This window comes from Pelecanus crispus, chromosome W, assembly GCF_030463565.1.
Source record: "Pelecanus crispus isolate bPelCri1 chromosome W, bPelCri1.pri, whole genome shotgun sequence".
NCBI classification, from domain to species: Eukaryota; Metazoa; Chordata; class Aves; order Pelecaniformes; family Pelecanidae; genus Pelecanus; species Pelecanus crispus.
This window is the reverse complement of record NC_134675.1, coordinates 497,856-513,545: the sequence shown is the minus strand read 5'-3', so window position 1 is coordinate 513,545 and position 15,690 is coordinate 497,856. Positions and strand designations below refer to the sequence as shown.

The 15,690-nt window shown below is 35.7% G+C and overlaps 1 protein-coding gene across 2 annotated transcripts in view; it reads left to right on the top strand.

The window, feature by feature from the left end:
- The window catches only part of LOC142596545 (transportin-1-like), a 64,853-nt gene extending 49,690 nt beyond the window's left edge, over positions 1-15,163 (top strand). The window contains exons 12-23 of one of the 2 annotated variants that reach the window (XM_075725730.1): positions 214-439; positions 1,407-1,578; positions 3,096-3,182; positions 3,960-4,067; positions 4,292-4,450; positions 5,142-5,229; positions 6,316-6,414; positions 6,643-6,738; positions 9,558-9,633; positions 10,416-10,515; positions 11,983-12,057; positions 15,056-15,163. In XM_075725730.1, the coding sequence (XP_075581845.1) occupies positions 214-439; positions 1,407-1,578; positions 3,096-3,182; positions 3,960-4,067; positions 4,292-4,450; positions 5,142-5,229; positions 6,316-6,414; positions 6,643-6,738; positions 9,558-9,633; positions 10,416-10,515; positions 11,983-12,057; positions 15,056-15,163 (1,394 nt within the window). The remainder of the gene's footprint in view (positions 1-213; positions 440-1,406; positions 1,579-3,095; positions 3,183-3,959; positions 4,068-4,291; positions 4,451-5,141; positions 5,230-6,315; positions 6,415-6,642; positions 6,739-9,557; positions 9,634-10,415; positions 10,516-11,982; positions 12,058-15,055) is intronic. The other variant, XM_075725731.1, reaches the window with a different exon arrangement.
- The last annotated feature ends 527 nt before the right edge of the window (positions 15,164-15,690 follow it).

The following is a 15,690-nucleotide window of genomic DNA, read 5'->3' as shown; positions in this document are numbered from 1 at the left end:
AAATGATTGTAAATTTGATTTGGGATTTTAATCATTGTTTATGGTGAGGTTTCTTTTTAGGACTGAACATAAATTAGGTAGACGTGCTTTGTATTTTGTTAAAATGTATTACTACATGATAGAGGATGAAAATATGTCCCTTCTAGGAAATAACAAGAAGTTCTCTTACATTTTCTAATTCTTGTACTGTAATAGCTATATTTTTCCTTCTAGGCTGCATGCAGGGTATGATTCCATATCTTCCTGAGCTGATCCCTCACCTTATTCAGTGCCTCTCAAACAAAAAGGCTCTTGTGCGTTCCATTACATGCTGGACTCTTAGTCGCTATGCACACTGGGTAGTTAGTCAACCCCCAGACACATATTTGAAGCCATTAATGACTGAGTTGCTAAAGCGTATTCTGGATAGCAACAAGAGAGTACAAGAAGCTGCCTGCAGGTGAGCCAAAGGTTAAACAAAAAGCACTGTCCATGGCATTGCTTTTTTGTGGGAAACTATTTTAATGCCTTTATCAATGAATGCATGACTCTATTTCTAGCTCTTAATGTATTTTATTTTTTTCCTTTTAAAATGGAGTAGGTTCAGCTGCTTCTGAAGTAGTCACAAATTACTTGGAGTTGTAATAAAATGAAGAAAGTTAATTTATATTTCTCTTGTCCAGTTTGTTTTCAGAGTATATGAATCACCAAACTAAACAATCTATTGCAGTAAAATAAATTATCTGTATGTGACACCTGTTTATTTTCATTATTTGAAGTTTTATTGACCAGAAATCTGGCTTTTATATGCCTATGAACAAGGTCAATACTGATAACAAAGGAAAACTATCCTATCATTGCATTAGTGATGTTTTTTATATTTAGCTCAGGATTACCAAAACATTTGGGTTACAGTTATTTCAAGGGATATTCCCTTTATCTTGAAAGGAGATCCTTGGAGGTAAGATTCCCTTCTCCCCCTTGTCTGCTGATATTTAAAAAAAAAAAAAAAAAAAAAAAATGGACACATCATTAATGGAATGGGTACACCTCTTGTGCAGGAAGCTCAGCAAATAAAGCTTTTACATGTCAGTTTGTGTGGGGCAGGAGTGTACACAGCAGACTGCCAGGAAAGTTTCTTCATAAAGCAGAATTAGATCTGTAACATGTATACGTAACAGGTTTTACAGGAATATTTTTAAATTTTGCTCATGACAATGTAAGAGCTGAATCTTTGTGTTCAATCAAAATAGATTGAGTTTATCTCAGTAATACCATTTTGAAAACATACCTTGGATGAATTTGAGGACTAAATACAGTTCTATGTTTAAACAGAAATGGGTAGCGTGGGGTGTTTTGGGGTGGTCTTGTTTTGTTTTTTCCAATATACTGACTGACCTGTTTGGGGTGGATTTTTTGTCATTCAGTGCCTTTGCTACTCTAGAAGAGGAGGCTTGTACAGAGCTTGTTCCTTATCTTGCGTATATACTTGACACTTTGGTCTTCGCATTTAGTAAATACCAGCATAAAAACCTGCTCATTCTTTATGATGCTATAGGAACTCTAGCAGATTCTGTAGGACATCATCTAAATAAACCAGTGAGTATACCTTGTGTTCTGTAGAAGCACTTGTCATATATTGAAAAACTGGTTCGGTGGTTTTTGTAGTGTGCTTTACATGTTATAAAACAGAAATGCTGACCTTTCTGTGTGGGCTTCAATAATAATGAATATTTACATGTAAAATACATAGACTGCATGTAATTTTCCCACTACACAAATATTCCCCATTTTGAATAAACAGTTGTGTGTGTGGTGGCTTGTGAAATGTGCTTCTCATTATCATGACTTTTTTTTTTTCCTCATTCTCAGAATTTTTCAGCTCAGAGGAGATCTGTTTCATATCTATATTGATATATGTGACTTTAAAGAAATTGGTGGAATGTGTGTGCTAATTTCTAATGCCTGATTTTTTTTGTTTGTTTGGTTGGGGGTTTTTTGTTTTTTTCATAACCACTTTCAGTATAGCAAAGCTGCTCTGTGTGTCTCTCCAATGTATTGGAGCACATCAACATTAGAAATTGCTTTATCAGAGAGTGGGACAGATGTGCATTTTGTCCAAAGGATTTTGTTTTTATATACAAAGCACAGATAACACACAAGCAAATATAGTGGGTTTTTTGTAGTGTACATATGTTCATTAATAGGATATGCATACATGTCACGTGCATCTTATGATGGATATTGAAATTTGCTTTATTTCTCTATAGTGCTTCACATGACATAGACACACTAGAATAAAACAATTTGTGTTGTTGCCATGGCATTTTACTTGCCATCCAAGACTCCATACCAAAAGGACATCTTTTTCAATCTCTCTCTGGCCCTGGCCAGCTTGACATTTGACAGCACCAGGAGGAAGCTAAATGGGAGCCCCTGGTGATGGTGGGACTTTCTTCAGTCACTTAGAATATTGTGTCTTTGGACATAGCATTAGCTGGCAGCATCTGTTGGCTCTTTGGATACTTTCTGGGAGCAACAGTACTACAGGGGTGCCTTGCTTAATGTCCTTGTGACTGTGACAGCAGTGGCAGGGAAGATGCAACATGTTTATATAGAATTGGTAAGTGCGCCCTTCTGGAGGGATGGAAAATTACTTTCTTCATGGATGGGTAGTTGCTTGAGGAAGAGGTTTCAGGGGGGATAGGGTTGTAGCATCAGGGCAATGGGAGACGGTTGAGAAAAGCAGGTGGCAGGTGCACAGCCAGATTGCATTGCTGGTAAAAACATTTTCTGTAGGCCCTGAGGCAATCCTATAGATTTGTAACAACCCAGGCAGCTCTTAAAAGTTGCTAGACTGAAGCCAAACCTGGAGGAAAAGATTCATTCTGCAAAGGTACTTATGTGCCTCAGCAAAAAATCTTAAGACATAAATTGTAAATTCTAATATTAAACTACTTCTACACATTGCAACAATGATTGAATTACAGTATATCAATTTTCTTTTGCTGAAAGAGTAGAATATATCAATTCTTAATATATCAATTTTCTAGCTTTGAAATAAACTAACATGCAATGAAGTGTTTCAGTAGCTGATGCATTTCCATCCTAAACAGGAATATATTCAGATGCTAATGCCTCCATTAATCCAGAAGTGGAACATGTTGAAGGATGAAGATAAAGATCTCTTCCCTTTATTAGAGGTAAATGTTAAAACTTGAATATGTTTTTATCAACTTTTAGGAATTACCCCTTTTACTAAAGATGCTCCTACTAGGAAGTATGACTATAAAAGGTGACAGTGTTAGGTATTTCCCATTATGGAGAAAATATTATGACTGTAGTGAGAAGATCTTGTGACTGACAAAATGTCCTTAGGTTTAGCAGAAATCTTTTAGATTTTTTTTTCTGCCATTCTTGAGTGTTTTCTTTGGGATTCTTTTTTTTTTTTTAAATTGTTCTATTCCCCTGTTCTTGTCTTCTCTCTCTCCTTGCTCTCCCTTCATCCCTCCATTAAAACTATTATCAGACAGGCTGAAGGTATGAACCAGACCATGTAGTCTATTCTCTGTACTTTCCAAGTGTGAAGCAGGAAAACACTTCTAGAGAAATTAGTTTCGTAACTCTTGGGTAATGTTACAGCTTGTACATTGTCAAGATACTGAAGTTTAGTGTAAGTGCTAGCTGAATTATAGTAACTGTCTTCATATGAACTTTCTTGGCCACCTCTAAGAAGATGCTGCTTCTGAGAAATTTTCTCAACTGACATATGTAGGAGAGAGTAACAATTAGCTGACAGTTGCCTTGGCTCAGCTAATCGGTACTGCCTTTCTAGGTTGTTTTTACTTAATTAGTTCCTTGTGGGTATACTTAAAATGCTTTTAAATTACTTCTCCCAAGTAAAAGGTACTTTGGGGAGGTGAGGAAAGTTAGCGTGTGTCTCTTGCTCTTCTTTTTTTTATTATTTTATTTTATTCCAGTGCCTGTCGTCAGTTGCTACTGCCTTGCAATCTGGCTTTCTTCCATACTGTGAACCTGTGTACCAGCGTTGTGTAAATCTGGTGCAGAAGACTCTTGCACAAGCCATGGTATTTTTCTATTGCTATTCCAATGTTTTCAGAATATCTCCTTAAACCAATGTAGTATCGATATAAAGTTATGGGTTTGTAGGGAGATTTGTAGTATTAACCACTGAATATTTAAATGAAGCTGCAGTTCTGAAACTAATTTGTTTTGTTTTGTTTTTACTTTTATGCATACACCTAAGAAAAATCTAATACTCATTTTGAAAATGTGTACTTATTTGTTGCAGTTGCACAATGCTCAGCCAGACCAGTATGAGGCTCCAGATAAAGATTTCATGATTGTTGCTCTTGATTTACTCAGCGGTTTAGCTGAAGGACTTGGAGGCAACATTGAGCAGCTAGTGGCTCGCAGCAATATCCTGACACTAATGTACCAATGCATGCAGGTGAGATGAGTAACCTGTTTAACCCTGTATTGGGCCTGGCTGGGATGGAGTTAACTCTCCCCATAGCAGCCCTCATAGCGCTGTGCTGTGTATTGGTAGCTGGAAAGGTGTTGATAACGCACCAGTGTTTGGGCTGCTGCTGAGCAGTGCTCCCACAGCATCAAGGCTGTCTTGCCAACATTCCCCCCCCTCACCCCCAAATGCCAGTAGGCTGGGGGTGGGCAAGAGGTTGGGAGGGGACAGAGCCAGGACAGCTGACCCAAAGTGAGGAAAAGGATATTCCATACCATATGATGTCTGCTCAGCAATAAAAGCTAAGAGAAGGGCGGGGGGGGCATTTGTTATTAAGGCGTTTCTCTTCTGGAGCAACTGCTACGTGTACTGAGGCCCTGCTTCCCAGGAAGTGGCTGGATATCGCCTGCTGATGGAAAGCAGAGAATAAACCTTTTTGTTTCCTTTGCTTCTGTGCACGGTCTTTGCTTTTCTTTAGTAAAGTGCCTTTATCTTGACCCATGAGTTTTTTTCATCTTATTTTGTCCCCCCGTCCTGCTGAGGAGGGGGAGTGATAGAGAGGTTTGGTGGGCACCTGGCAGCCAGCCAAGGTCAACCCACCACAAATCCAAGGATTTTCTTTCTTAAGAGAATTGGAAACACTTCTAGAATTGTCAGGTTTTTTTCTTCCTCTCTTTAGGATAAAATGCCTGAGGTACGGCAGAGTTCTTTTGCATTGTTAGGTGATCTGACAAAGGCGTGTTTTCAGCATGTTAAGCCTTGCATCGGTATGTTTCTTTTACATATTAAACAATTAACATGTTATACAAACTGATAAGAAACTCGTTTAGCCATTGTTTGTTCCATTTTCTGTGGTTTGCCTTGTCATGGTGTTGTAAGTTCTCATTTTCCTTTATCAGCAAGGGTCTGTAGTCTTTTCACCTTTGAACTGTGTGTTTAAGACATGATGCTGTTCTTGTAGACAGTGCAAAAGTTCATTTTGGTGCTTGATTTTTATAATGTAACATGCTTCCTGTTGTGCTGGAATACAGCAAAACAGATGTACTTAGACTTCAATTAGAACAGTTGCTTTCTTTGATAAGTTCTTTAATTTGTAGCTTTTTTGTTCTACTAGAATATATTGTTACATATATTATACACTGAAATTAGAAAACTTGGCTAGAGGGTAGGTTTTGGGGCTTTTTGTTTTGTTTTTCATTTCAGTAGGGAAGCTGCATCAGTTATACACTTCCACAATATTCACTGTCTCTTCCCTCAGATACTCTTGAGATACAGTTAACTTGGCAAATGAATGCTTGGATAGGCTTGGGATTTAAAATTTATTTGGCAAATGTTATAATCTATCTTTGTGACTAATATTTTATTAAAATTTAATCAAGGCTGTGAATTGCCTTCTAGGCTTCATTGTTGTTGGGTTTGGGGGGGGGATTGGCCTTTTTTTTTTATTATTTGTTGGGTTTTTGTGGGGGGTGTGGTGGTTTTTTGTTTGTTTGTTTGTTTTTGTTTTTAGCACAGCTTGAATACATAGCTATCCAGGTGTGTTTTTTCTTCCCCCACCCCTGGGAAGGGGAGAAAAAAGGTTTCTAGAGTTACATAAAGGTAAAGCCTATTAGAAATATTTTTAAATCATAGTTTGAAAATATTTGCATTGATCTGCTTAGGTTGTAAAATCCAGATTAATCTGATATATAGCAGAAATACAGCTCTTGTTAATTCAGGTGTAATGCTTTACAATAATTTAAATTTGCTTACACGATTTTTTAATAACACACACCACCACCACCCCAATCTTACAGTAATGGGACAAGATGGTTGTATCATGTGATGAGATTTTAAAATGTTGTTCTTTCTAGCTGATTTCATGCCCATTTTGGGAACCAACCTAAACCCTGAGTTCATTTCTGTGTGTAACAATGCCACCTGGGCAATTGGAGAAATCTCCATCCAGATGGGTAAGATTTTAAATTTTTTTTTTCTTTGAATCTTTGCATATTTAGAATGGTTTGTCTGGGTGATTTTTTTATTTTTATTGTTATTATTTTTAGTGATACTTTCATGTTTAAAATTTAAATTAAATTTGATATTCTTGTCCTTGACAGTAAGTTCAATGTACCAGATCTAAATAGATTATGTATATTAATGGTCATTTTCTTCTGAATGTTTCTTTTTGGCTGTTTCAGGTATAGAGATGCAGCCTTATATTCCAATGGTGTTGCACCAGCTTGTAGAAATAATTAACAGACCCAACACACCAAAGACATTGTTAGAGAACACAGGTACCCAAAAACTGAACCATTCATGGTGAAGAGAATTAGAGAATTTTTTTTTATATATAATGATTTAAAAAATTGCATAGAACTTATTTTATTGCTATGTATTTGGCTTTTATAAGCAAAAACAACTCTTTTGCAGAAGCTCTTACAAGTCTCAGTCTTGCAGCAAAACATCTATCATATATCTAGATTATTAAAGTTATTGCTTTCTCACCTTTATAACATTTTATATTTATTTATCATCTAATTAAGTATTCTTCCAATTTTATTTATGTATATGACAAATGTATGCAGTAACACTTAAAGACTTAGTGGCTTTGCACTGATTTTAATATATGCATGTCCTTACACGTGTACTGTATATACATGTCTAGTGTTTGAAACAAATGTAATTGGCATATATAAAACAGATAATGAACTCTTTGAATTTACAAAAAATGCACTTTTTTTAAGAAAAATTTGTAGTAATATGCTCAAAAATCTAGATCTGTGATGGCAGTTTTACCACAACATAACTGAAATTACGTATAACTTCTATTACCTGGTCACTTAATAACAAATTTCTGAAAAGAAGTCTAACAGTGGCATGCACATTTCTATGTTCTGGCCAGCAGCTTTGCTTTCCGAATTGGGAGCAGTCCCCCAATGCCTTATTGATTCGGAATTTCTGAGGCTTGTTTCTTTTGCATTTATAGAGGGCATGTTCTGGTATGAAGTGTACCTTCCATACTTCAGCAAAACTTTATAAATAATTTAACAGGGTTCTGGTTTACTATTTTACTACTTGAGAATCTTTTGACTTTTTTCTGTTTGAAAAATGTCTTGTAAGAAAAATGATAGTTTAGTCATTATAACTGACATAATTGAAAGTGATGCAAATTCAGTGCTACAGTTACTTTTTTTTTTTTTTGAGCTAAGTATGAGATAAATTGGAGAGAGATTTTTTTCAATGCATATTTTTCCTCCAGTATTCTCTACACCCCACCCCCTCATTTAGTATGGAAGGTGAACTTGAAGGAAAAATTGCCTAGTTGTCTGGCATATTATAGGTACTGCTTTTTGAAAAGATAATTTTGGAGCAAATAAGTACTTGTTATGAAATACACCATGGAATATAAATTTTCTTTCCCCGTGCCCCAACCCCCTTTGTCTGCACTGATGGATGTGTAATACCTGTAACTGAGAAGCATCCAGTACTTAAATGTTTGCTTCCATCACTCCTAGAGAATTTTTTGAAGCATCCAAACACTGACTTTTTTTTAGTATCTTAATAGTTACTTTAAATGTGGATGCATAACTGCAAATAAATGTTGAATGTGGTATACTTATAATAAGTTTGTTGTGGGATATTGTGCTGCATGTCATTGGTACCTGCAAGAGTATTACTGTTTTCTGCTTTAGGTTGTTATGTAATGAGCTATGGAAACATACAAGACCACCTTAAGTTAAAGTAGTTGCATAGAAAATAATGAGTACATACCAAAAAGTTAAGCTTTGACAGAAATTTACTATTCCTTGTACAGACTGTAGCTGTGAGAACTTACAGATAAACCTTAAAAGTGTATTTTCATTTGAAAGTAGCACTTCAAATGCAGTTTTATAAGTTAGATCTGCCAAAAATTTGAGACACTGCATATTGAAATTGAGTAATGTCTGGGCAAAATAGTACATTACCAGTGAGCCGCAGCTTTCATGGAATGAGTACGTTTCAAACTGCTAGTATCCTACACTAAACTTGTATTGGAGAAAGCATCATCTGCTTTATTGCATGTTTCATGAAACTGTTCACAAATGCCTGTTAATTAGTGTTGCATAGTATGTCCCTTGAACATAGGTTTCCTTTCTCTGCTTCACATAAATCTGCTGGATTTTAGTATTATTCATGTATTTTGCTTCAAGTAATCCTGATACATTATTCCCCACCTTCTCCTTTTTCTAAAGATTAATCTTTCGTGAGTTGAGCAAACACCATTGAAACACATTTGCGTGATGATATTTTGTTCAGTCTGTCCCTCAGAACAAAGGACCACACTACCTAATCATCCAAAGAAGTGGTTTTGCTTTTCATGTGTCCTTATGCTTTTGTATCAGAAGTCAGATTCTTATACAACTTGTATGAGGAAGCCTTTTCTGAACAGGAGAAATATTGGGATTAAAAAATTCATTTTCTGTGGTCAGTTGCTGTGAGTTAGCAACCACTTTAAATTATCTACAAGATTATGAAGAAAACAAATATTTGGTGCTCTTTGAGAAGTGTTTAATCTAGTTAGCATTTATTAGATAGACCACAATATAATCAATGTAAAAGTATTGATAAATGTATTTTTACTGGTAGATAGTAGACCTATTAAAATCTTGAATTCAAAATATTGAAAAAATAAAATGTTTAGGACTACTTGATACTAAAACTGAAAATGGTTCATTCCTTTCTGTCAAGAGTATCCATAATAGTACTTTTTAATAAAAACTTTGAAGTGTATGGTAGGTAAATTTACTGTAAGAGATGATTCTGAAGAGGGCAGAACGACTGCTTACATCAGAAAGCCTTTGGATTTTAAATTGTGTTTTTTGGTGTTCTCTCATTTTCTTCTTTAATTTTTCTTTTACCCTGGAGAGTATACCATATATGTTGCTGCCCCTTATTTAGGGGGTGGTAATAAACAGCACTGGTGAAATCTTATGTTTACTATCATACACAGATTCTGTTGGCTTCTGTTTCTGAGTTATTTGTTGTTTTTTCTTTATTTTTTTCTCCTCCCCCCTCATTTGCTCATGTCTTGGTTGGCGTTTGGTGGTGTATAACCGTGATTGCATTACCTTAGCAATAACAATTGGTCGTCTTGGTTACGTTTGTCCTCAAGAGGTGGCCCCCATGCTACAGCAGTTTATAAGACCCTGGTGTGTATTATTCAATCTTTTTTTTTTTTAATTCATTTTTCTTCACTCTCTTTCTTTCTTCTATCTCACTTTTAGATATATTTTCAATTGGTTACAAAATCTCAATCCTTAATCATTGCCAACCATGTGACTAATCTTGTCCTATCAGGTTTGTGAGTTTTTAGTAGCACCGTCATGTATTCTTTATGTTGTGGCTAACGACTAATTTATGCATGGGATAAGATTGTCACATGCTTGCGTGTTAAAGCTTGACTATGAAAGAGTATTTTAAAATCCACCAGAAGGATAATACAATGCATGCAAATACCATAAAATTTAAACTGTGCATTACTTAAAGTTCAGTCTGAGGCTTGAATTGCTGTAAGGAATATGTTTCTAGACTTGTTATGTATAAAATAGCTTGCTTGCTGCTGTAAAAGTTAAATAACTGTTCTGTAAGTTGTATCTGACATAATTCATACTGCAATAGTATTATATGTTCTGCTTCTAATAATGATAGTTTCTATAAATATTTCATATACATGTTTCTTTTGTATTTAATGGAATACAGGTCACACTTTCTAACTGTGTATAGTGCAACAGGAAAGCAAGATTCTGGAGATGATGCCTAATGGGAATATAAGTAAAGACTGTGTGCAACAAGTATCTTTCTAAGTGTTCAAAATAGTGTTTCAGATAAGATTATCAGTGTGACTTATTCCATCAAATACTGTCATCTAGTTCTGACTTAATTGAATGAAAAAGTAATAGAATTAGCTAAGTTTTGCTCTCCAACTTACTAGGTGCACCTCTCTGCGAAACATAAGAGACAATGAGGAAAAGGATTCAGCATTCCGTGGGATATGTACCATGATCTCGGTCAACCCCAGTGGAGTTGTCCAAGTAAGATACATAAATAGATCTTAACTTTTTTCTTTACTCATGTGAAATTTAGTGAAAGCTGTATATGAAAATGTTTAGCTTGATGTTGATTCCCTGTAGTACATGCTGTAGCTGCTTTTTTGACGTCAAGGAGGCCAAAATGTTTATATTTCAAATGATACATATCATGATACTTAGGATTTCTGCTTCACTAATTAGCACTTACGGAAAGGAAAGGACAGTATTGTTAAATTAATTTTTTTTGTCTTTTACTTACAAAGAATATGTAAATAATGAACTTTAACTGTATTTTGATACTTCTCTCAGTCTTTATGTTGAGGATATGTATGAAAATAAAAGGCAAAAGTTGACATACTAAAACCTATTTTTCAGATGCAATCTAGGCTTTTAAAAAAAGAAACAGAACAAAAACAATAACCACCTCTTCATTCTTAAAACTTGGATAGGGAAGATTCTTTTTCAACTTTGGATATATTGCTTTAAATAGTCAATATGACAAGGAAGATGCATCTCTAAAATAAACGGTACATCTCAATATGACTTGCTCTTTAGTTTCCGCAGCTCCAAAGTAAAGCTGTACTAATGTAATATTTTCTAAGAGGAAAATGAAGGTGAATTTCCCTCTCTTCTGCCTGGAATCCTTCTCCCTGAAACACAAGAATTGAGCCTCTATCTTGTTTTGAACTTTTCAGTTCATTTCACTTATCCCTTATTCTGTACTTAGCATTTCCCTCTTCTGCTGTCCATTTGTTCTTTCACACAGCTTAAAGGGGAGGAGTAATTAAGGACTCTTCATTATCCCAGCTCTCCTCCTATGTAGTTGTTATCCTCAGTTCCTATCCAAAAACACGTGCATTATCAACTTAATCATTAACACTGATGTTTTAATGGTGTAGTAGGAGGTAACGCATGACAGCAGATGAACTAAATGTAGGGATTTTGGGGTGGCTTTAGTTTTGAACCTGTATGATAAACATTCTATGTATCCCAGAAACAACTTCTGTCTCTGCTTACAGAAATACAGCAGCTTTTTTCCCAACACGTGAGAGTGAGTTGTGAGTGTGGTCTTGAGTTTGTCAATTGTTATTAAGATGATTGTTTCTCAAACTCGGTATGTGCACTGAAAGAATTAGACAAGTGTGGTGTGGGAGGAGGTGTTTGTTGGTCCTGTTGTGTGGTTTGTTTTTTTGATTTGTGTTTTGTTTGGGGTTTTTTCTGTGGTTTTATTTAATCAAAAACCTGATTAAACAAAGCTATTCCTACACTCAGCTATTTCAACTTCCATACACTTAAGCATACAATAACTTACCATTATTGTCTGAATTAACTGGAAAATAAAGACATAAAACCAGAAGCAGTTGTGAATTAGGATCAAATACCCTGCATAATTCATAGAACGAACATCAAGCATTGTTTTCAGACCTATAAATTGAGGCTTCTAACCTATGTGATTGTTTAATCTTATAGGACTTTATTTTTTTTTGTGATGCTGTTGCATCGTGGATTAGCCCAAAAGATGATCTCCGAGACATGTTCTGTAAGGTAATATTTCTAGTATGACAGTATATCTGAACTGTGGTTGGTTTTGGATCTTCTGTTTCTTTCTTGCTTTCTGTTTCCACTATTAGCACTTACTGTATTTGTGGTCATGAAGGCTTTCTTGCAAAGTCATAAATGTTCAGACAAAACATCATAAAAACCTGAAGTTTTTTTTTACCTGTGTTTTCTTACATGCTTTCAGGTTATTCCAAAATTCTTTTTAACAGTGCTGAAAAGCTCACTTGAGATCTTATTTGAAAGGATAACCATCCTCAAAGAGCTTTTCATAATGTCCAGCCTACTATGTTTTGACTGGATTTGCAAGAACAGGGTTTTTTTTTTATACCACATATAAGACTTTTTTTCTGTTTTTTTTTCTTTTCTAGAAAATGAGATCTGTGTGGTTCAAGACTTCCCCCCCCCCCCCCCCCCCCCCCCGCCCCAAGATGCCTACTTTTTTGGGAGAAATATCTAGACAATTGCAAATGAAAAATCTTCCAGTGGTATCCTGATCTGTTTATCTTGCTTCAGCTGAAAATAAGTTTTTGGGGATTGCTTAATCCTCCTCAGAATCCCTCTTGGATAAGCAAGTCTTCAAGAAACTAATGTATGGTGACAGCCAAGAATGCATCCCTAGACAAAGTATCAATACAGTTTAAGCAAAAGGACTGTTTGCCTTTTGTAAAATAAACAATAAAAACCAACCAAACAAACAAAACCCAAAAACCCCACCCAGAAAGTATATATTGTGTCTTGGCACTAGTGTCTTAGGTTAAAAACCAGAACAAAATAAACTTATTTCACTTTCATGAACAGATGCTGTTACTGTTCAGTAGTGTGGCTCCCCTTGTATGTTGTAAAGTGAAATCTCTGTTTTGCAAAGGATGTATGTCAAAGTTAATGGTCCTCTTAAAGCTAAAATGGCGCATATTTCTAATTACATATTTGGGTCATGGGTCAGTATTGGCACTTTCTCTTCAAGTAATGCCAAGTGTGAACATCAGAACAGAATCTAGAACTTTTGAATCCCATCTTGAGGAGCAAAGACAGAAATCTTGCTGTCCTAGTTAGGAGACCAGTTATCTGAGAGGCTTTGAAGGAACATCAGGGTCAGGAAATGCATGGCTGTGAGTATTCTAGCATCAGCCGAAGGAAACAGCAAATACAAGCTTAAAAGAAAGTCCAGGATGCTGTCTGTGATGATTGTCCAAAGCAGTTTCAGTACATGTTTCTGTCCTGGTCCTTCATCATTCAATACTTGCTTCAATAAGCTACGCTCCTCTTTTTCAGATTCTTTCCAGGATATCCTTGTGGGATCTAATGCATTCAAACTAGACACAATGTTTCTTGGTCACTTGGCATAAGGACATCCTTGCTTTTTAAAGTGTATTCTTTTGTGCTTTTTGCCATGCAAGAAAGAAGACAAAGCTTTCTTCAAGTGATGGCATGCAAATTTTTTAGATTACTTCCTCATTGGAGTGAGTTTTTATGCTAGCTGAATACATGATTACTGTAGTCTATTCACATGTTTTTCCAACAATAATTGCGCCTTTTAGGAACAATGGAAAAAAACTTTTTGTAGTGCTATGAGGTCTTTCTCTTGCTAGTAGATTGTCCAGTGTTTGGTTTTTGGGGTGGGTGGGTGGGTTGGTTGGTTGGTTTGTTGTTTTTGGAGCACTAGAGCTGAGAGAGAAAATACCCCTTACAGGAGCATGGGTAGATGAGCTGCCAGTGTTGAGATCTGATACATACCCTAAGAATTGTATCATGTTTTATAAAAGCAAGATATCTGAAGGCTGTAGCTGAAGCTCACATGCTGTACTGGAAGATGATTTTTAAAAAGTGTTCCTTTTGTTGTACCTGAACATTCTTAGATTTTTTTGGTAGTTTCTTGGCAGCAGGCTAATCAGTCTCTTTGGGTTAGGAAAGAGAAGTGAATCTGCCTGTGGAAAGTCTCTTTCAGGGAGAAAAGCAGTAAATTAACTGGTGACACTCTAATGTTGTTATTGCTACATGCTGTTTAAGAACAGCTCTGCTTGAGAAAGTTGTGTTGAGGGTGAACTCAGCTACCATGAGCTTTAATTTTGACATTGCCTTTTTTGTGAGGATGTTTTCATGACAGACTGTTCCGCAATTTAGTATCCTTGAGTTTAAAAAAGAAAAACAAACCAAAACTTTAGATACTCTCTGCATTATTTTCTATTAGGAGAAGCCATTTCATCTGCTTTTGTTCTTTCATATGTTTGCCTTTTAACCTGCTGTTTTCAAGCTAAAATACTAAGAACTTTTTGACAGTATCATTCAATTTTCGTAATTTTCAGTTAATTCATTACATTGGAGGGTCCAGACTGAAACCTGTAGATTTTTTTTTTTTCTTCCCCTCTTATGCTGGCTTTTGACTGCTGTGGATCCCTGTTCTTTCAAAACACAAAAGATTTTAATAACTTCCTTTTTAGTAATAGTTGTCTACAGGTTCCATGGAAAAAACACAGCGCGCTCAGGATGCTTTTGTATTTGTGCTAGAAATTGACAGGCATTCATTCTGTCAAATGCTGGCAGTGGTTCTGGCTCAGCTTTCCTTCCAGAACATATTACATGTTTAAAAAAATAAAGGTGAATACAGTAATCTTAACATATAAACTGTGTCAATTGACAAAATGTTGAGCATTCTAAAATGGCCTAACTCTAGGTTGTAAGTCACCATAGTCATTAAAAATACATACACACATATATTTATATAGAATAGAATATATATATTTTATACTAATTTGTGTGGGTAGCTATGTTCTATATGTTACCCTTAACTGAAATGTTTTTTTTTTCTTTTAAGACGTTACTAGACTTCCTTTGTTTCTTAGTAACATTTAAATATTAAACTGGGGAATTCAAATGGACAGATGCACAATCCAGCAGTTTGTGGCTTACTGCATATGTTGCTAGTAAATAATGATCGTGTATCTGCTGTTTAATGATTATCTTGACTTTCCCCCCTCATTTGTAGATTCTTCATGGATTTAAAAATCAAGTTGGGGATGAGAATTGGAGGCGTTTCTCTGACCAGTTTCCTCTTCCCTTAAAAGAGCGCCTTGCAGCTTACTATGGAGTTTAACCTTATGCACTGTAGCTGCAGTCCCATAATTGGAGGTAAGCACACAAATCGTCCTTGCTAAACAGAACTGTAGAACAGACTTCCTCCCTGTTTATGTTATATGAAACATAATTAATTCACTAGACTAAATTTTTTCAGATATGCTGGAACAGATCTTTCCTTCCTATAAGAAGAAGAAAAAAAAAATGCTAGTGTACCTAAATGGTGGTAGCTGTAGCAAAAGCAGTTGTCTGACTCTGTTCTTTTATTTTTACAGAGAGAAAGAGTGAGTGTACAATATGCACAGTAGTGTATCAAGATAAGGTTGGAAGTGTAGGTGTAACAAAGTGCCTGTTCAGGTTTAATAAACAAAATGATGATTATAATCCTCAAGACTAAAGTCACATACTAAATACACACACTAAAGTCATGGGCTCCCTTACGTCTTATGAATTAGTAGATGGCAGATGTGGTCTAAGCAGGAATATTTCCCTAGGAAAGCAAGTTTGTTAAGATACTTTAGTCATGAGAAGTCCAATACGTTCCTA